At 33.2% G+C, this 22583-nt stretch overlaps 1 protein-coding gene across 2 annotated transcripts in view; it reads left to right on the top strand.

Annotated features, from left to right (window-relative positions):
- LOC111158846 (Dmx like 1) overlaps positions 1 to 20874 on the top strand; it is a 125725-nt gene extending 104851 nt beyond the window's left edge. For both annotated transcript variants that reach the window (XM_022521130.1, XM_022521129.1), the window contains 8 exons: positions 271 to 412; positions 3734 to 3794; positions 5578 to 5705; positions 9668 to 9760; positions 12190 to 12281; positions 13351 to 13403; positions 16063 to 16280; positions 18739 to 20874. In XM_022521130.1, coding sequence (XP_022376838.1) covers positions 271 to 412; positions 3734 to 3794; positions 5578 to 5705; positions 9668 to 9760; positions 12190 to 12281; positions 13351 to 13403; positions 16063 to 16280; positions 18739 to 18963 — 1012 coding nt within the window. In that variant the 3' untranslated portion in view covers positions 18964 to 20874. The remainder of the gene's footprint in view (positions 1 to 270; positions 413 to 3733; positions 3795 to 5577; positions 5706 to 9667; positions 9761 to 12189; positions 12282 to 13350; positions 13404 to 16062; positions 16281 to 18738) is intronic.
- Positions 20875 to 22583: the final 1709 nt, after the last annotated feature.

Genomic DNA, 22583 nt, shown 5'->3' with positions numbered 1-22583 from the left:
CCTAGATTGTGAGTATAGTGGATACTGATACAATACAGAATGTAAAAGGGGGTGGCAGGCACTTTAAAGAAAGGAACTGAGGGTTAGAAGAGAGTAATGTGAGAGATTCTGCAATTGTTCCCATATAAAGTTACTATCTCCGAGTTAGGAGTTAAGAGCTGAAGAAAATTTTAGAGGGAAATACAAAAGCATATATTAGAGCTTTCAGGAATAAAGGAAGAAATGAAGAACTAATGGGTTGCTCTCATTCCGGGTGACGTTCTTTTGTAGATCAGAAGATTTCTTGGTTATACATGCTCGTGATGATTTAACAGCTGTGCAGGGTACAACCCCATATACACATAGCAATCCCGGCACTCCAATCAACATGCCTTGGCTTGGCAGTACACAGACTGGCAGAGGAGCATCTGTGGTATGTAGAGTTCAACATACTGTGGATAGGGGTGTCTGGATGGTTCAGTCAGCTGAGCGTCTGACTTGATCTCAGGGTGTGAGTTCAGGTCCCGCATTGGGTTCCATGCTGGGCATGGAGCCTGCTTCAAAAACAAAAACAAACCCCACACACAAAGTAAAAATACTGTGTTTAACTGTCCCTTTTCCCCCCCTCTAGTTTAATAGATAAAGGGTGATTTAAACATATTTTTTAAAAATCCTTAACTTTTTAGTAAGTCATACTTGCTGGAAATTATAAATTTAGATTGTGAAGAATAATATGTATTTTCATATGAAAAAGATAACAAAATTGTTTTAAATAAATAATTTAAAATAGAAAGAGCTGTATTTTAAGAGCTATATTTAATTATTTGAAACTTATTGGTACAAATCAGGTATCAGCAAGCTGTGGTCTGTCGGTCAAACTGTTTTTGTGTAAACGTGCTTGAGAGTAGTGTTGACTTTTTTCAGTGGTAGGAAAAAAGTCAAAAGAAGAATGGTATTTTGTGATACAAAAAAATTATATGAAATTCAGATTTCATTATCTATAGGCAAAGTTTTATTGGAACATAGCCACAGTTATTTGTTTGTATTTTGTCAGAGGATCTTCTTGAGCTCTGATTAATATGTGATCCATGTTTATCCCTCAATGAGATTCTTTTATTAATATTTAATGATGCATGGAGTCAGAGAAACCCAGGACCAGTAATTCTTTCAGTGGCTTTCTGGTGTTACGGTTATTTTTAGTTTCCTAATTCCTGTAGAATTCTTTCCTTGGCTTCCCGGTCCCCACCAACACACACACTAATTTTTTTTTTTTTTTACTAATTAGTAAGGATAGTTATTTTAGTAAATGTTTAATCATCCTTAATAATACCTGATAGTATTATATATTAATGTAGTTCCTCTGTTGCTCATAAAACCTTATTTTTGTTCATATAACCTTACTATGCTCTGAGATACCTATTGAGATAGCTGTTATAATTACTCCTACTTATCATTTTGCAGATGAAACTTAAGATCCAGAAGGGTCTAGTGATTTAACTTAAGTCATTATCTCAGATTTTTGGTAGAGCTTATATTAAAGTCTTCTATTCCTCCTACCTAGTTCACTGATTTCAGGTAGGAGTGTTTGTAGTATTACAGAGTTTGAAAAGCAATCTAGGAATTATTCAAGTGAACTGTCTTGGTCATTTATAGTTCATTTTTTCCAACTGTCAGATACATTAAAATTCACTTCTAAAACCTACTGATATTATCTTCTTTTAAAGGAAAACTTAAAGAGAATATACAAAATATATAAAAAGAAATAACAGGCAATTTCTCCAACTCCATTTTCAGAGAATACAATGAACTTCTTCCTTTAACAGTATCTTGCTGGTCTCTCTGCTTCCACACTTGCTCCCTGTGTTCTGGATACAGCGGCCAGAGTTGCTCTTTTCTAAAGGATCATTTAGGGTGTCACTCTGGTGTTTAAAACTTTCTGATTCCCCAATACAACTTTAAAAAAACAAGTCCTTAAGGTGGCCTCTGTGGTCCTCTGTGATCTAACCCCTGCTAGCCTCTGCAGCCTCATCTCTGTTCATTCTGTACCTGATTCGCTTTGCTGTAATTACAGTGGCCTTGAGAGGCCACACAAGAAGTCTCTTGAGAACATCAAGCTCATTGCCCTGTTAGAGCCTTTGCCTTGCTTTCTGCTTCAAATGTTCTTTTTTTTTTTTTTACCATTCAGATCTCAGGTCAGGTTCCCAGGGATTTCCCTTGCTTCTCTAGTGAAGGCATCTGCCCTTACCAACTCTACCTGTAGTCACTCTGTATGTCATTATTATCCCCCATTTTATCTTCTTTAATGGCCTGTATCAGTTTTGAAATTATCTGTTCACTATTTGTCTTTTTTAACATACTCTGTAATGGAAACTGTGTGAGAGATTGTTACGCCTGCCTTAGACACTGATGATCTCTAACTAGAATGGCGTTTATCATATGGTCAGTGCTCAGAAAATACTTGTTTTTACTCCAAAGCATTATAATACAGAAATTTACCTTTGTCATTCTTGTTAGGATAGGATTTCCTTTCTATCTCCTCTTAGTAGGACCCCTTTTCAGGAGGGGTTTGTTAGGATAATTAGGATAATTAGATTATTTGTTAGGATAATTAGTCTAATTGGTCCCGCTCTGTCCTCAAGAAAAGACACTGGTATTATCAGGTGGTTCTTTTTTATAAGGATCTTCTAAAATAAGTTATGATTTCTATATGTTCTGCATATGCTCTTCGAAATTTTATTAAACCTGTGTTTATGTATTTTTTACTTATGGTTTTACTTTGATACTTTAGTCAGAAAGAAAAGTAAAAGAATAGGAATATTTAGGAGTTTCTTCAATTAAAGGAACATGAGATTTCAACATCAAGTTTGCTAAACAGAGGTAACATTCAGCAGGTTTTTGTTTTTTTATGAAGAATTAATGAAATATTTTCTTAATTCTGTTGCTTTATTGAATTATTAATTCTAACAAAAAAAGAATACTTGTTATAACCAACTTCTGCTGTTTTGTAATAAAATTACAACCATAACCATCCCTCAGTGTTTCTGTCCTTCAACACTTCTGCTTGCCGGCTCTCTTCTTCCCTACCCAATCCCCACTCTATTCATGACTTTAGTCTAATGGACAATTTAAAATCCACAAGAACAACAACACACAAAAATCTACTCAAGATTGATACTATGAAGCTTAGGATAACATATAATTGTAGTTATGGTGCTGTATAAATAGGAATTGTTCTAGTAATTAAAATTATCTCTTTAATTTCACTTATTCTTATTTGACAGGCTACTTCATTCACAACATGATTTAAAAATGGATAAATTAAAAAAAAATGGATGAATAGCTCCACACTATCAGTTAAAAATTTATACAATTTTCTGTTTACCTCTTTTTTTTTGTTTTTTTCACATGCTTCTGCCTATCTTTTTAACCTTGTACTATTCAGGATTTTTCCAATAAAATTAATGGGATCAGAAAAGAATTGGCAAGAAAGGAGGTAAGACTAAATTCTCAAGGTGAATTTGTTCTTAGAGCCTAGTCAATGATGCTGAAAATGTATGTACACTTAAATGTGAGAGAGCTGAGCTATTAAATTTAATTTCTGTTATTATATTTAGTATTTTTAGCACCCACAATGTTCAGTAGGAATCACATAAAAATAAATAAATAAATGTTATTTGAATTACCTGTCACATTTTGTATTTTTAATCCTCCTTTTTATTGTAACTATAGAAGAATGATTTTTCTTTGTTAACAGATGATTAAGAAAGCCATTAATAATGTCAGAAGAATGACTTCTCATCCAACTCTTCCTTACTGTAAGTTGATAATAATTAGCCAGTGTTCTAAGGAATTTAAAGCAGGTTTTTAGTTTCAGTTGAAAGGTAGTCAGCTATTTTACTTTTTTTTTTAATAGAGAGTGTCTGCTAGCAAATAAAAACATTTCAAAATTGGATAACAATAGAAAAAGAAATTTTCCTGAATTAATAGAGAAGGCTAACTTGATGCAGTAAATCTTTACTATGTTGACTGCATATTTCTAAGTTAGAACATTTTAGTTTTGAACATTTCTGGAGACTTCATACAATTAAAAGTTATCGTCATAATTAATTGTTTTAATAATGAGATCACTCCCATCTTTTATTACATAGATCAGAACAATACATTGGTCACTTACTGGCTTATCATAGTCACTTTGTATTTTATTAATATTTTGTCAGTTTGCCTTTTATCAGACACACTAATAGTAGGCAAAGGAAGTAGTTACTAGTAAGTTCTTACACTCTCAGGGAAGATATATTATTTTCAGTTAATATTCTTGGGAATTTCAAAAGTTTTTCTCCTTTAACAAAGAACTTAATCAATGGGGAATTTATTTGGACATATTGAAACAGAGAAAAAACAAAAAAGACAACTTTAAAAATATTTGTGCGTTAGAATCAGCATTCATATTGGCATCTCAATATTCAAGTTTTCTTAATATGATTTTTAAGTTGTGCCTCTCATCAGGTTGCCCCACCACACAGTAATAAGCACCGCGCCTGTTAATTAAAAAAACATTCATGTTCCTTCAATTTTGTAACATATAAAAAATTATACTACTTTTATAATGAGAGATATTCTGATAAGATACATTTGACAAAACCAGTATTCTTTTCTACTTTACTGTCCTAAGTAGTACAAGCAGCTGTTATCAAAATTGCATATCAGTGTCCAACAAAAGGGTTCAAAAGAACTATGTATTTAAAATGAAGAGAGTAACTTCTGTTACGGATCCTAAAGGTGTGAAAAAATGTAAAAATTAATCAGTGTTTTTACTGCATTGAATCATTACTACTGATAATTATACTTAACATAAATTGAGTGGTCCATGTTAAGCATATTTCTAAATGATTCATACGGATTATCTTGTTTACTTCTGATGGCTATCTCTTAACTTACATATCATTATTCCCCTTTTACAGGACAATTTGAAATGGGTTCATGGAGATTAAATAAGCTTCCTCGTATCACAAAATTAGTAAATAGCAAAGTGATGAATTAATAATTACTTAGCTTATTCACATCCCTCAATGAAACATAACACATTTGAGATATCCGGTCAGTCAGAATAACTATCAGAAGTGATTTTTTTCTTTACTGTGCATGACATTCAAGACTTTCTACAGTCTTTTTTTTTTTCCAGACAAAATATGTAAGTTTAAACATTAATAGTAGGACTGATAAGAATTGACTCTTTAGTTCACCCAGAAATTTGTTAACTGGTTATTATATAAAGTATTTATTAAAGGCTATTAAAAGATCATTTCAAAGACTATTAAAAGATAATTTCAAAAGGAAATAAAATTTACAGAGGTCTGATTTAATTGCTTCTGTTATGTAGTGTGAGGGTATATTCTGAGTCAAATGAAAGTACATCAAAAAACTGTTTTTAAGATTAAAAATACTCAAACGAAATTTCATGACAAAGGTAAGTTCATGTAAATTGACTATGATTCATTTCAAAGCTGTTTCTTTCATAAAGGTCTTCACTTGGATTCAAAAATAAACCTTCCAAAGATGACTGTAATAAATTTGCAATTTTTGCCCTTTATAATGCAGATCTGACAGGAGCTCAAGATGGAAGTGTCCGAATGTTTGAATGGGGCCATTCTCAACAAATAACTTGTTTTCGATCTGGTGGCAATTCAAGAGTTACTAGAATGAGATTCAACTACCAAGGAAATAAGGTAGTATATAAAAATATAAATGGGAAGAGGGCTTATTTTGGAAGTTTATAAATATTACTAGTCTGTGTTTCTGAAGAGAGCAGTTGAGTGAAGTAATGATAAATTATTAATCTATATGGATTCTTTTATAAAAGTCTTTTCAAAGAACACTTACATTCATTTCATTCTTCTTGGAACGACATTTATTTATGGGTATGCATGTTTTGTGTGTATATGTGTGTATATATATCCATTAAAATTCACTTAATGATGCTTTAGGACCAACTGTTATAGGACCACCAAATATATTTTTGATTAAATATTTGTGCTTTCTTTGTCCTCTGGAACCTACTCAAAGTATGGTCAAGTAGCAAGTAACATCTGGGAGCTTATTAAAAACGCAGATTATTGTGCTCCATTCGGCAGCACATATAATACTAAAATTGGGATACAGAGAAGGTTAGCGTGGCCCCTAAGAAAGAATGACACACAAATTTGTGAAGGGTTCCATATTTAAAAAAAAAAAAAAAGCAGATTAACTCTACTGCAGACCTACTGAGTCACCATCTGCATTTTAACCAAATCCTTTTGTGATTTGTACCTATATTAAGCTTTAATTTCAGTTGTGTAATGTATACTTTAGTGCTTATGCTTTTCTACTTTGGTTGCCAATACTATATTGCTCCTTAGCTAGCCTCTGTACCTCAATTCTACCTTTCTAATGCATCCTTCATATTGCCAACACAGTTGTATAACTAATAATAGAGTTATATAACCACACTATAAGGGAGATCACATTACTGGTTCTTTTCAAGAGCCCGTCAAGGTGCCTCATTGTATCCAGAAGACCATATTCTTTAGCATGGCATTCAATACCTTCTGTAGTCTGAATTATTTTGTAGATTTAACACTCACTATAACTTTCAACATAAATTTTAAGGCACAAAAAAACTATTCTTCATTACCTACCCAAGTATAATTAACAATCTACTTACTGTCCATTCACCATAAGCATGATGAAGCCAAACAGCACAACAGCTAAGCATGCTGTCTCCCTTAGTGTAGGGAAGCCTACCATGCTAAATAAAACAGAGGACAGTAATCCTGGTTAGTTTGTCAATTATGAACAGAAATGGGCTGCCAGAAGCTATTGAGCCTAAAAAGAGGCATTAAGTGGAATCAATGACCTGTGAGCAACAGTTCCTCAGATTCAGGAAGATACTGCACTCTAAAATAAAAATAAGCTGCTATGAAGTAAAACCAGTAGAAGAGGAAAGAATTCTTGGAAATTTAAAACATGTGATTCCCAAAATTGTGTTAGTAGAACAACTAGTTATTATAAGGGCTGAATCGCAGAATGGATATAGTTGAAAATCTAGTTTGTGACTGGAATAACAACTTAGGAAACTATCCTTTGATAAAAATAATACAAGAAACAAATTAAGACTAGACCCAGGAAAACTTAAAAAGACATTTAAAAGGTATTTCAGAAGAAGAAAAAAATGATGGAATAGAAAGGAGCATTATATTCAAAGGAAGTAATTAGAATAAAAATATTCCCAAATCAAAGAAAAATGGAATTTTTGAAAAGAAAGGACCTACCAAGTACTAGGCAGAAATATTGAGAAATATCACATGCCTAGATACATCCTGATTATTTGATTTTTGTTTTTTTAACCCAAAGATAAAGAAAGCTTCTAGGAAGGAGTAGGGGTAAAATGATTACTTAGAACCTCTCCACCCCTCCCCTCTAAATTTAATGGCATTTCACCTACTCAAAAATAAAGATTACACATAGGAAAGCAATATTCACAGAAGTCTCTGATGGACAACGAATGGGAATTAGTTGTCATTATCTGTCCAAACATTCATTCAAACTTGATGAAAAATACATAAAAAAAATGTATTTTTAAGTGTGCAGAGATATAACATGCTCCATATATCCTTTCTAAAGACCATATGTATGTCTTCTCCAGAAAACAAGATAAATCACAAAAAGGATACACTTTGAGAAAATATCTGTAACATTCTCTGTGGATAAACAATTGGATAAACAATGAGTTACTGTTCCTAATATTCGCCTTATCAATTTTTAAAAAAGAAAATAGAGAAATTGGGGCGCCTGGGTGGCTCAGTGGGTTAAAGCCTCTGCCTTCGGCTCAGGTCATGATCTCAGGGTCCTGGGATCGAGCCCCACATCGGGCTCTCTGCTGAGCAGGGAGCCTGTTTCCTCCTCTCTCTCTCTCTCTCTCTGCCTGCCTCTCTGCCTGCTTGTGATTTCTCTCTCTGTGTGTCAAATAAATAAAATCTTTAAAAAAAAAAAAAAAAGAAAATAGAGAAGTAGATAAAGGATATAATCAAGTCAGTTTATGGGGCGCCTGGGTGGCTCAGTGGGTTAAGCCGCTGCCTTCGGCTCAGGTCATGATCTCAGGGTCCTGGGATTGAGTCCCGCATCAGGCTCTCTGCTCGGCAGAGAGCCTGCTTCTCTCTCTCTTTCTCTCTGCCTGCTTCTCTGCCTACTTGTGATCTCTCTCTGTCAAATAAATAAATAAAATCTTTAAAAAAAAAAAATCATTAAAAAAAAAAATCAAGTCAGTTTACGAAACAACTATGCATGACCAACAGTCCTGACTAATAATTAAAGAAATACATATTAAAATTAGCCTTTTTTCTGTATACCAACAAATATTTAAAATTTTAGTAATCACTGTTGACTAATGTGTAAGAAAAATAGGTGTATGAATTGATATTACCACTAAAGATTAAATTTTAGCTTCACCTGCCAGTGTTAAATGATGCTATTTGACAAAGCTTTTCCATTTCTAAATATCTATACTACATAAATACTCAAAGGTTTATATACCAGAATATTTATTTATTTTAAAGGTTTTATTTATTTATTTGAGAGAGGGAGCGAGATGGAAAGAGACACAAGTGGGGGTGGGGAGACAAGCAGAGGGATAAGCAGACTCCCCACTGTGCAGGGAGCCTGACACTGGATTTGCTCTCAGGACCCTGAGATCATGACCTGAGCCAAAGACAGATGCTTAACCAACTGAGGCCACCCAGGCGCCCCTGTACCAGAATATTTAAAGGAGCACTTGGCATTAGGGAAAATTGAAAACTGTCCATAAATGAAAAAGCTTTCAAACAAGTCATAATGCAACATATAGTTTAATACTACACTGCACAAGAATGAAGTAGATTAAATGTACTAATATGAAGAGATGGCTATAACAGGTAAAAAATGTAATTGTAGAACTGTATATTTATTATGATTCTCATTTTTTTAAAAACCCTGTGTGAATATTGGACTATTCATAGAATAGATTTGAAATGGAACACATCACATTGTTAATAGTTTCTAGATCTGGAGATGGGGGAGGGCAAGAGTCCGAAGTAGACATTCTTTTTATATTATAAACTGTATATGTTATTTTTATAACCTAAAGAAAAAAATGCTTAGTCTTCCTTATCCTTTTATATCTGTAACATACACTCCCTCATTGAATAATTTTGACATTTTCTCAATCAGATTACCCTGAGTTCCCATAGTGGGAATTCTTGTTTTGTTTCATTTTACTTTCTACTCTTATTGACACATTTTTCTTATATATTTCTGGAAGTCCTTATTTTTTCTTGGTCATAATGACAGTTTTCTATTTTATATATACTAAACATTTGTTGCATGACTTAATGTGTAAATCTATTATCCTATTTTTTGAGTACTTTTAGATAATATATAGACTCTGCTTTTGGTTAGTATGATAAAGTGTATGTCTGATGTTTGCTTATTCTGTGTGACCTGGTATTTTCTTAAGCAGCAGCTAACTTTTTCTGGACTAGATCCATGAATCGGTGAAGTAAAAGTCCATTTATCAACAAAATATTTGAGATCAAAATATGGGATTCACAACGGGGGCATGGGTTGATATGTACTTTTGTATTAGTATTAGAAACTTAAAAAAATGTTTTTCTCTAAGTTTGGAATAGTTGATGCTGACGGATATTTAAGTTTGTATCAAACAAACTGGAAATGTTGCCCAGTAACTGGAAGCATGCCTAAGCCATACCTGGTAAGCCAAAAATTCTTACCTTTAAACTTTTTTGAATTTTTATTTTATTTTATTTTTGTTATTTTTCAGAGAGAAACAGAGTCAAGGGAAGGGCAGGGGAGAGAGAATCCCAAGCAGGCTTCATGCCTAGCATAGAGCCCTACATGAAGCTTAGTGTCATAACCCGGAGGTCACAACCTGAGCCGAAATTAAGAGTGGGATGTTTAACTGAGCCACCCAGATACCCCTTGAATTTTTATTTAATTTAATTAATTTATTTATTTGACACAGAGAGCAAGCAAGCACAAACAGGCAGTGGAGAAGCAGGCTCCCCACTGAGCAAGGAGCCCAATGCGGGACTCTATCCCAGGACCCCTGGGATCATGACCTGAGCTGAGGTCAGATACTTAATGGACTGAGCCACCCAGGCGCCCCTGAATTTTTGTTTTAAAGAAATCAGGAATATACATTTGAGGCAATAAATATTAAAGCCAAAAAGTGAAATCTCTTTAGTTCTATGTATACAATCAATTTACTATAAACTCCTGTCATTGTGTTATTTGAAAATTAATCTGTGAGGTTTAAAAATTCTTAGTCTCTGGTAATTTGGAAAATTAACCTGTATTGAACAAACGTGGTACCTCCAGAGACCCATGCAGCCTGTGGGTTACTCAAGCCCTTTTCCATCCTCACTAGGCTACAGTGGGGATTATACCTAAAAAGAATGATCAACAGACTATGCATCTGCTGGGGTTGTTTTGTTGTTGTTGTTGTTTGTTTGTTTGTTTTTGCAATTAGCCCTTACAAACAAAGTAGAAAGGATATGTTAAAGCTGGCACAATTATTTTCTTGCCCATGTCTTTTCTTTTCTTTCTTTTTTTTAAGATTTTATTTATTTATTTGAGAGAGAACAGAAGGAGGAGCAGAGGGAGAGGGACAAGCAGACTCCACACTAAGTGCAGAGCCCAACGTGTGGCTCGATCTCACAACCCTGAAATCATGACCCAACTGGAAATTAAGTGTCAGAGCTTAATTGACTGAGCCACTCAGGTGCTTCTTGCCCTGTCTTTTTAAAAAAAATTGATACATCTCTATTCGGGACTGCACAAGCATAATGAACCTTGTGCAACTTCAGAGAACACTGAGTTTGTATTTAACATATTTTTAGTATATGTGCTGCCGAAATGAGCACTAATATATTTTTCAGTGAAGCCCCTTATAGGACTAAGCAATACCTATTAGGAGAATATTGAGAATATAAGTTAAGGTTCTAATAATTCACTCAAGATTAAATTCTGGGATATGGTACTGATTTAAACAAAAGCAGGCAAGGGGATGGTTGGTGAGAGTACTTTGCAATAATATTTTTCCTCATTTTTTTATTAAGCCAGTGGATTTAAATACATGTTTATATTCCCTTATGGGCTGCCTCTTTTTTTCTTTTTTAATAAATTGGATTGGAAATGTACATTATTGGTTTTGGGGGTTAAAGTGTATTTTGTTTGTTCTAAGGACATATCTAGGGGTAGTCAGGGTAGTCAGGGGAAATGGGGAAGTGACTCAAAGGAAAAATCTTTTATGTGTTGATTTTGATATAGTTAAAAAAATCATTTTTTATTGAAGAGAAACATCTGAACAAGTAAGCTTGGAAATCTTTGTAATAGACTAGACCTCTCATATTAAGTTACTATTTGATGGAGTGTTCACAAACATTGTAAATTTTCTAGTTTTGTTGACTTAATAATATGTTTATATTCACACATTTGAAAAAATATTTGATTACAACAGACTTTTAACTAAAGGAAACAAACTGAGGGTTGCTGAAGGGGAGGTAGGTGGGGGGATGGGGTATCTGGGTGACACACATAAAGGAGGGCACGTGATGTGATGAGTACTGGGTGTTTCACGCAACTGATGAAGTATTGAATCCTACATCTGAAACAAGTGGTGTGCTGTATGTTGGCTAACTGAAATTAAATTAAAAAAAGAAAAAATTATTTAAGAGTTTAAACATTTCTGAAAACAAATAATTTAGTCTGAGATAATCTAAAATTCTAGTTTTTTTCTAAGAAAAAAAATTCTCACAGATATTGAGAAATATTAAACAGTTAGCTTCCTTTTGTTTTCTTTTGAACTTTTAGATGAACAAAAGCACAGGGTCTCGTAAAGACTTATAATGCATATGGTTCAGGGAAGTTGTGTGTGTGAGAGAAAGAGAAAAAGAGAAGGAGAGGCAAAACATGTGCCACGTGTTCAAAATTGGTGAATTGGATAAATGGTATATGAAAATTCTCTGTATTGCTTTTGAAACTTGTCTAAAGTTTGGAGGGAAAGACTCAAAAGGTTTAAGTAAGCCACAGATTACATGATCCCTTTTTTATTAATGCACCTACTTGGTTATAAAATTGCTAGTGACAGCAGTAACATTTGTTTGTTTCTAACTGTTGCAGACTTGGCAGTGTCACAACAAAACAGCCAATGATTTTGTCTTTGTTAGTTCCTCCTCTTTGATAGCTACAGCTGGTCTTTCAACTGACAATAGGTAAGAGATTATAACTGAAATTTGTGTGTGCATCTGTATAGCTGAACTTTATTTTTTACTCGCTTTGCATTTTTGTGTCTCAAGAATGTTTTCACAATTATGCTTTTCAATATTTTATTATAAAGACTTGTTACTTAGAGTAGGGAAATTTTGGTGGCCTTAAAAACAAAATCCATTCCTTCTGTATTATTAATATTGCAATGTTAAGACTTCAGGAAAAAAGAATTTGATAGTGAAATTAATTTTTCTCCATATTATTCCTTATATGTTAAGAAAGCTTGAGGCAAAAAAGAAGAACTATTATTTATTGGTCCAGCTTTTTCATTAATCCTCATGGTGGCTCTCTTAGGTAGGTATTATTAGTGTTTCATGATAAAAAAAAAACAACTAGAAACTCAAAAGACTTTTTAGTTGAACAGTAGCTAGTGAGTGTCAGCCTATCCCCATCTCCCCCAAAACCTTAAATATGTAAGAAGATGTCTCCTCCTGCCTCAGTCCACAACACCCCGTTTCACTTCCCTTATGCAGCAGAGTTCTGCTGAGGTTGCTGAGCTTTTCTATTTATCTCTGAAGCCTTACTTTGCACTACAAATTGGAATGTAGGAATATGGAGTCTTCAGCCCATCTTGGATAGAAATTCTTGCGTATGTTAGTGCCTCCTTTGCCACTCATAGAAAGGAGTAAAAGCTACTCCCATTCATAGCAGAAATAAGTTTTCTTTGTGTTCCAAAAAAATTCAGTGTGTCCTGCTATTGGTATATGTCAGTCCATCTGTCAGATTAGAGAATCAACAAATACAAAAAGTAGTTTCTGTATTCAGGCCTTATATAGCATTATTTGTAAATAAGTGCCAGTCTAAAGTTACTTAGTTTTTTAGGTTAGTAATTTTTTGAATTTTGTGTGAAAATTAATCATGCATAAATACATTGGTTACTTGTATTTGGTTCTTTTATAAATTTAAGAACTTTTTATGAGAACAAGGTTCAAATGTTAATATAACTATATGAGACAGCTTATTTTTTATTATGTTGTTAAAATTTTGTGTCATTCAAATAATTTTTTTTTTCAGGAACATATGTTTGTGGGATACTCTTGTAGCACCTGCCAATAGTTTAGTCCATGGTAAGTTTTGAAAGCATTTTGTAAATTCTGCAAGTCAAGAAATTCATAAAGTAAGAGAATTTTTTAATGGCTTGTCTTTAATGACATATATTTATTAGCCTCTGAGGTTTATTTTGCCCACAGTGGCGCAAACTTTGAAAGCAGAAAAATGCAAGATATGTAATTAACTCTTTACTATACCTGATGAAGGATAGTAGTAGAACATAGATAATATAAAAGTCATGTTTTTACTTTGGATCTGATAACCACTCCTACTCTGCATTGTACTGGGAGTCCTAACAAATGCAGTAACACAAGAAAAAGAATTAAAAGGTATACATTTGGAAGACGAGTAATAAAACTGCCTTTATTCACAGATGACATGATTGTGTAGAAAATCTTAAAGAATCTACAAAAAAAAAAAAGAAACTTTTGGAACTAATGTGCAAGTATAGTAGAATCACGGGATACTAGGTCAATATACTAAAGTCATTTGCTTTCATATACACCAGCAATGAACAACTGGGATTTGAAAGTTTTAAAAATCACCATTTATAATAGCACCCAAAATAATGACATACTAAGATGTAAATATAACAAAATACATATAGCCTCGTTGGGGAAAACTATAGAAAAAAAATCAGAGATGTAAATAAATGGAGAGCTAGTCCATATTCAGTGTTGTTAGCCAATGTTGTTAAGATGTCAGCACTTCCCAACTTTACAAATTAAATGCAATCCTAATCAAAGTCCCAGCAAACTGTATTGTACATATCAACTGGTTCTAAAAGTTCCTATAAGGAGGCAGCAGGCCTAGAATACTGGATACTGAGAAAAAAACAAACTTGAAGAACTCACACTACCTGATTTCAGGACTTACTATAAAACTACAGTAATGAAAGACATTATGTATGGGTTAGAATAGATAGAGATCACAGAACAGAAACTAAACCTTCTGGAAGGAATTATAGGAAAAGATCTGGGTGACCTTAGGTTTAGTCCTGCGTTTTTAGATACAACCTCTAAAGCACTGTCCATGAAAGAAATGATATATTCAAGACTTTAAAATTACCCTCTCCTTAGTATCTACATGGCAAGTAAGCATATGAATATGTACCTAACATCAGTATTCATTAGGGAAATGGAAACTAAATTCCCCATAAGATACTATTCTATACCCTAAAATGGCCAAAGTCAGTGATTCTAGAATACCATGTGTTGGCAAGGACATAGAGAACTTGGAACCCTCATGGTTTGCTGAATGAGTATAAAAGGGTACAGCTGCTTTGGAAAACTGATTGGCAGTTTCTAACGAAGTTAAACATTCACCTATATATATACCCCAAAGAAATGAAAATACATGCCCACAAAAAGACTTGTATAGGAATGTTCTTAGCAGCTTTATTTATAAAAGCCAAAAACCAGGAACAACACAAATATGTCCACCAGGAACCTGGTCTATTTATGTAATAGAATACTATTAAGCAATTTAAAAAAGGCATGGCCTACTACTGATACATGGGACAACATTCATTAACCTCTAAAACATGTTGAAGGAAAAGAAGCCAGGCACAATAGAGTATATACCACAAAATTCTACTTATGTGAAGTTCAAGAACAGGTAAAAGTAATCAGATAGAAATCAGACTAGTGATAGCCGTTGTGAGAGAGGAAAGCTGACTACAGAGAGGCATGAGGGAACTTTCTGGGATGACGACAGCATTCTGTGTCTTTAATTGAGTAATGGTTACACAGATGTCTCCATTTGTCAAAGCTATTCAGAGGTAAACACTTAGAATTTCTGCATTTAACACTGTATAAGTTATATCTCAAATTACTAGTAAAACTCAAAAAATCCTTCTCTATAATTTTTTCTTCAGATTCTTAAAATAAGTATATTGAGTACTTAGTATATGCCTCACACTCTACATGTTTTGACTATACTAACTAATTTAATCCTCACACAAACTTATTAAGCAGGCTGGATTGTCTCTTTTTACAAATGATGAAACTGAGACTTAACATTAAAAGAAAAAAAAGTAATTCACCTAAGTTATACATTTAAACCCATGCAAAAAACCAAGATTTATATCTTGACATCCTGACTCCCAAATCTTCATCTTTATGCCATATTGTCTTTGAGCTGTTTATAGATGTTTGTTTCCCTGAAATTTGTTAGGCTAGACTTTTTTTTTTAAGAAAAAAATATTCATTGTATTTATGTATTTGACACAATATTGATATGTCTTCAAGTTCACCAGTTTGGGTTTTTTTTTTTATGGCATTGTTTAATCTGCTCTTAATCCAATGCAGTGTATTTTTCATTTTAATATTACAGTTTTTAATCTCTGGACCTTTTATTTTTATCTCCTTTTTTATATCTTTCATGTCTCTACTTAACAAGCTTGATCTTTCATCCAGCTGTATGAAATGACAGTTGTATGGCTCACTCCTACCTTGCTTCCCATCTCTTAGAGATCATTTTTCTTTGCCTGATGTCCAGTGCCCCAAACCATTGTTTCCTATATATCATTTTATTTTTTAAATTGTTTCAGGTAGGTGGGTAAACCTGGTGATCTATTGTTCTACATTGGCCAGAAGCCAGAAGTCTGTTTCTTATACCATTAAATGGTTTTTCCTTTTCTATTTTATTTTATTTTTACTTTATTTTATCTTTTAGCTTTTACATGCCATGATAGTGGAGCTACTGTTTTAGCATATGCTCCAAAACATCAGCTATTAATATCAGGCGGCAGGAAAGGCTTTACATGTGCATTTGACCTTCGGCAACGACAGCAAAGGCAGCTTTTCCAGAGCCATGATTCTCCTGTTAAAGCCATTGCCATTGATCCGACAGAAGAGTACTTTGTTACAGGATCTGCTGAAGGCAATATAAAGGTAAATACAGTAATGCCACAGTATCTGCAAAATGCATAGAAATCTTCAGAAACCTTAAGTGTTTAATTGGATTGATGATACCAGTCTATTTAAATAATAGAAATATTAACTCCTACTTGTGGTCAACATGTTAGTTGCTATTTAATAAACCTTTTAATGAATGACATTTAACCTAAAAATGTCTTTTTCAATTGTTTTCAAATGTGCTTAATTAATGTGCAAAAGAACTTAATTTTCCACAGATACAAACATATTTCAGTCATTTGAATTAGTCTTGACTCCCATTTTCAGAGTCACTGAACTCAGTTTCAGGTACTGTGAAATATACTAACATTTCCCTTGATCCTGAATTACTCCCCTTTTTTAATTTATAGCATTAGCATCCAGCCACCCTGATTGACGAATTCTGAATATACCTGGATAAACCCTGTCCTTCTCAAACTCCACTGTGTTTAAATCTTAGAGGTTGTTTAAAATGTTAAGCAGCTTATTAAAATGCATCCCATTCTAGAAATACTGTTGCAGGGTCCCACCCCAGAGATACTCAGATGGTAACTCTAAAGCTCAGGAATGTCCTTTTTTATAATGCATACCTAGCAGTCTGGATGGAGGGTCCTCTGGCCACACTTGGAAAGATCTCCAGGGTTAAGTCAGTTTAGAAGTCCATAAGTTATTGTAATGGCCAGCAACCCACTGAAGGACTCTACAGTCTTAGAATCCATTGTTTTAAGCCCTAGTGAGAAAATTCAGTAAGAATAAGTTGGGCTACTTTGTTAGAACCTACATATTGTTTTCATAATTACCAGCCAGAAAAAATTATCTAGAATTTTGGAATTTGGAAAAGGCTTTTCAATCAATTATATATACCAACTTCCATACAGAATTCTTTTCCTTCCGTTTGAAGCTCATTTCTTATTAGAACTGCCTTCAGTGTAAAATAAGATGTATTATATTTTTGATTAGTTCTTTAGATTAGTTTGTGCTATGATCCTGAGGTTTATTATTTAATCAAGTAAAAAAAAGATTTGAAAGTATACCATGTAGTATTCAGAAGTCACAATTTAACAATCCTGTCTGGAGTAGTATGAGCTAAAGAATTTCTTGGAAAAAAAATATTTAAAAAATAGTGATCTCAAAAAATCAGAAATTAACTGGATTTCCCTAAACTTAAAATAGATGTCCTGAAAGCATTTAGGCCCTTTACATAAGTGAAGATGCTTATAAATTACTTTGTAAGTAATTTACTTCAGTAACAGGCACATTTATTTTGGTAGAGACTGAAAATAGAAAATCTCACTAAAGTATGTTAAAGTTGTGATCATTTATCTTGCAATTGGAACATAGTTTTGCCATTTCTGAGGCCCTCATTCCAGTGGTTCTAATCCTTTGCTGGGTATTATAAGAATAAAAAATAAAAAAGAATAGAAAGTTGAAATGTATACATTATAAACTATACAGCACGAGCTTTTCTTTTTTTCTTTTTTTTTAATTAATCCATGGTAATTTTCATTGCTTATTAATATATTACTGTGTTGGGGGAGCCTGGGTAACAGAGTAAATTGGTTTGGGGAAAGTTTTGGAAAATGCACTTTAACCCAAATGAAAAATACTTTACTGCTGAAAATTCAAATATGTGGCCTGTCAATCAACAAGTATTTTATATATAGGAGCCTTCTCATTTTTTATCTCCCAGTAAAGTTAACCGTGATATTTAGGTATCATTCATATTATGTACATATAATTTCACATACATATTATGTAGCAGCAGGTATTTTTGTATGATTTTAATTTGCATCACAAACACCTTACACACACATGAAGTAACAGCACTAAAAATGTAGGACTAGCTTTCAGGTTTTCCTAACCTGAGATTTATGTCCTTGTATTTTGGGGGATCATGAGACCACCTCACAGAAGGTATTGGCTTGTGTTTTTTTTCTTTTTCTTTTTCTTTTTTTTTTTTTTTTTTTAAGGATTTATTTATGTATTTGAGAGACAGAGCAAGTGAGCAAGCACCAGAGGGAGAGGGAGGAGGAGAAGCAGACTCCTCACTGAGCAAGGAGCCCGATGCAGGGCTGGATCCCAGGACCTGGAGATCATGACCGGAGTGGAAGGCAGTCGCTTAACTGACTGATCTTGAGTTCAACCAGATTAGCACAAGCTTTTCTGAAAGTCCCTATAGTATTACAAGTTTCTATAGTATTGTACACTTACCCTCCTCTACCTAAGTTCTTCTCTTAAATGCAAGGTAAAATACTTTCTAAATGGATGGATTTTGAAGAATAATAATATCAAAGGATTTGGAAAATAGCAACACAGGGTCAAAATGTTACGACCTTAGACTTACATAGAAGTGTATGTAAGAAAGAAAAGGTCTTAAAGAGGTCTAAATTTTTCATTTGGATTTTTAAGGTAATCATCAACCTCAATTTTTAATTTTTTTCCTAATGTCTTTCAGATTTGGAGTCTATCTACCTTTAGTCTTCTCCACACTTTTATCAATGAACATGCCCGGCAGTCCATTTTCAGAAATATTGGAACTGGAGTGATGCAAATTGAGACAGGACCAGCAAATCACATTTTTTCATGTGGAGCTGATGGAACAATGAAAATGAGGATACTGCCGGATCAGTTTAGCCCATTAAATGAAGTATTGAGAAATGATGTGAAATTTATGCTATAACATTTTGACAATAAGATGTATAATTTATTCCCTATTCCATGGAAGTGGCCAACACATACAATGTACAGTGATCACTGTCTCTGCCACAGATAAGCTAATGCTTTCTTGTTTTCATATTTATTTTACAGAGCTTTGCCCTTGATGCACTGATGCCTTAAAAATTAACAAGGTCATTCAGAATTAGACTATATTGCCTAAAATAAAATGTATAAGTAATACTGTAATAATACATATTTATAGTATGTTATAGTGAGTATGTCATAGTGTTAAAGGAGTTTTGTGTTCTGATTGTTGATAAACTCTTCTGCAGATGTCTCTGTATGAATTTAACAGTAAAAATACCCTTTATGTAAAGGCAGTTGACATCAGTCATCACTTAATTCACCATGCCCTTACTTCTTTTTTCAAACTAATACATCTCAAACTCTTCTTCTGTTAATGATAGATTGATAATTGGGCAAGAATAAAAAACATAATGAACATCTTCATTAAAAACTGTCATTGGGACTTCAGTGATATATGACCCAAGATATATAAAGTTCCCTGTTTCCTGCCTGAAGCCCAAGTGTGTTTGTATATATGTAATATATCTTACACATCTTATTTGGACTTAGTTTGTGTATATATCAGAGGAAATTACAAGTCTTTTCATGTGTTTTTGTGCCATAACAACTACTGCCACTAGAATAGCGACCTTTTTTGCAGCTGTCTTTTTCCATGTTTTTTTGTTTTTAGTTTTTTAATTCCCATCCTAATTTTCAAATAATTTCAGGAAGACATCCAAGATTATAATTTTAAAGATTATCTTGAGTCAGTTAAGTCTTAGCAGGCAATAATGATTCTTTGTTGGCATATATGAGACACTTAAAAGTAAGTTTATAAAATTGTCAAAGGATTTTAGAGCAGCAAACATTTTACTTCATCTTTCTTTCTTTTCTTTTTTTTTTTTGTTAGGTGCTTTTAGTCTCAAAGTTCTGAATACCTTATAGCAGTGTTTTTAGAAACAAATGTGAAAACAGTAAAATTAAATAGATAATATTTACAAATGTAAAATAACCTGCCAGATCTACCATTAATAGAAAATAAACTAAACCTTATATTTTATTATTTTTTTGCCAAAATACATTATTTTACTATAAAATATGACCAAAATATTAAAAATGCACAATGCTTTTAACTTAAATGTGCTAATAACCCTATTTCTGTCTGTTTTGTGCTACCTTTTCTGATTAAAAATTATAGACAACTTGATAAATACTTGATCTTAGCCAAGGAGACCGGAGGCAGATGGGACTAAGTGTTTAAGGGACAATTATATACTATGTAGCTTAAATATATTTTGTTAATAGGAATTATAAAAACATTTTTATGTAACAAAATATGAACAACTATTATCTTGGAAATTAAAGAGTCAAAGCAAAGAAATGAAGGGCTGGTAAAATGAATTTTGTAATATCCTCAGGATACTTTTATCTTAAAAGTATATTGTTAAAGATTTTGTAAATTGTATTCATAATTTTAAATGTGTTAAGCTAGTTGCAGTGAAAACACTGTCGTTGATTATGTAGAGAGTTTATGTGCACATAATAACCTGTATCTATAACCGTGCAATAACAGTAACAGTATGTGACTGTTTGGCTGCAGAGAGATCTGTGGCGGCATTGCAAACGATCCTGCGGTGTGCTGTAGTTCAGCTTAAGTTATTTTTCAGTAACTGCACAAATCAAGATTCAAAAGGCTTTAAACACTTTCAATGAGACAGAAAATTTATTATGCTTATTATTAGAAAAAAGGCATTGTGGATGAACAATTAAGCATTTTAATTGAGGGTTTATATGAGTAATAAATTATGTAAGCCCATATGTATTTACATCAGAGTCATAATATTTTAAATAAACAATCATGCAGTGACTTTTTTTAGCATGCTATTGTTTTAAGTAATATTATGCAACTTTAGTTGACTTAAAGGATATGTGACATTTTAAAGTAGAGAACTTCTGTATTTATATTTGGTAAATATAGAAAGGATTGAGTAGTTTTCCTGAACACCTTATTCTTCCTTTTCTATTATCTTTTTAACTTAATATATAAACATTATTCAAAAAAGGTAAGAATAAAAAGTTGAAATGTATATTTAAATATAAAGTGGTGTACATACATGTAAAATTTTATCCACATTAATGGAATGGGTACATCAAAATACATACGTTTTTTAAATTGTGCATTTTCTGAGAATGTGGCTTTGTAATGACAGAAAAGTTTACAACATTGCAAGTCTCATTTTCTGAAGTGAAGGATTTTTCTTTTTTTTTTTTTTTTTTTTTTTTTTTTTTGACAGAGAGAGATCACAAGCAGTCAGAGAGGCAGGCAGAGAGAGGAGGAAGCAGGCTCCCCGCCAAGCAGAGAGCCCGACGCGGGGCTCAATCCCAGGACCCTGAGACCACGACCCGAGCCGAAGGCAGCGGCTTAACCCACTGAGCCACCCAGGCGCCCCTGAAGTGAAGGATTTTTCTAATGTAGAATCATGAGACAGTCAAGTCCATCCCCCTTTCTTGTTCTCTTTACTTTATCCAAATTTATTTCTCCTTTTTTAAAAAATTACTTAAGAAATTGCAAGAATTTCTCACACTGGTCTCAACAGTCAGAGTACAATACAAAGATGTCCACTATAAGAAAATCCTTATACAATTTTAAAGTGGTGATGATCTTTTTAACAGGGTTGGAAAGCCAGATCTATTTCACTAAACAAAAAGATGTAATGGCATGAAAGGGGACCATCGTCAAAGTTAAAAGAACAGGTAGACTATAAGAACTATTTGTATAGTAATAGGAAAATTATTAATGTCCATATATGTAAAGAGAACTTTGAAGTTGTTGGAGAAATCAATTCATAGAACAGGACATTGAAAAAGTCAGAAAGTATAAAGTATGCTCCTCCTAATGGTTAAAGGAATGTTAAAAAAAGAAAAAAAGCAACAATGTGATACCGCTTGTCATCTGTCAGATTGGTATAAAGTCAAGGAACAACATCAGTTTGCTAGAGCTGGAAGGAAACAGGCACCCTGAAACACTGCCGGTAGGAGTAAGTTGCCACAGAGTCACCTAGATACATGTCAAGTTTGAATATATGTACTTTCACTAAGTAGTCTTACTTTTGAGAAATTATCCTATAAAGATAAAAGCACCTATGCACATAAATATGTGTACATAGATGTTTATTGAGCTATCTGGAGGGGGAAAAAAAAACTAGAAATCTAAATGTTAATTGGTTGGTAAATGGTTAAATAAATTGTCAAACATCCCTGAAATTGAATATTCTCTCAGCACTAAAAGAATGCCAGATTTGTATCTGTTGATCCGAAAATAGGTTAGTGAGAAAGATTTCTAAGTTAAAGGTAAATATCCCATATATTATTTCAGGTTTTTCAGTCCTATATGTATATACAGACAAAGAAATATGTATGGAGGATACACAAAACTATAACTTGGGAAAAGGGAAGAATGAACTAATACTTTTCCAAACTCCTTTATTTTTTATTATTTTTTTAAAGATTTTATTTATTTATTTGACACAGAGAGAGAGAGAGAGAGAGCACAAGTAGGCAGAGAGAGGGGGAAGC

This window comes from Enhydra lutris, unplaced genomic scaffold, assembly GCF_002288905.1.
Source record: "Enhydra lutris kenyoni isolate GAN:26980312 unplaced genomic scaffold, ASM228890v2 scaffoldscaffold64, whole genome shotgun sequence".
Classification (NCBI taxonomy): Eukaryota; Metazoa; Chordata; class Mammalia; order Carnivora; family Mustelidae; genus Enhydra; species Enhydra lutris.
Note: the sequence above shows the minus strand (reverse complement) of the source record. Positions and strands in the feature narration are given on the sequence as shown.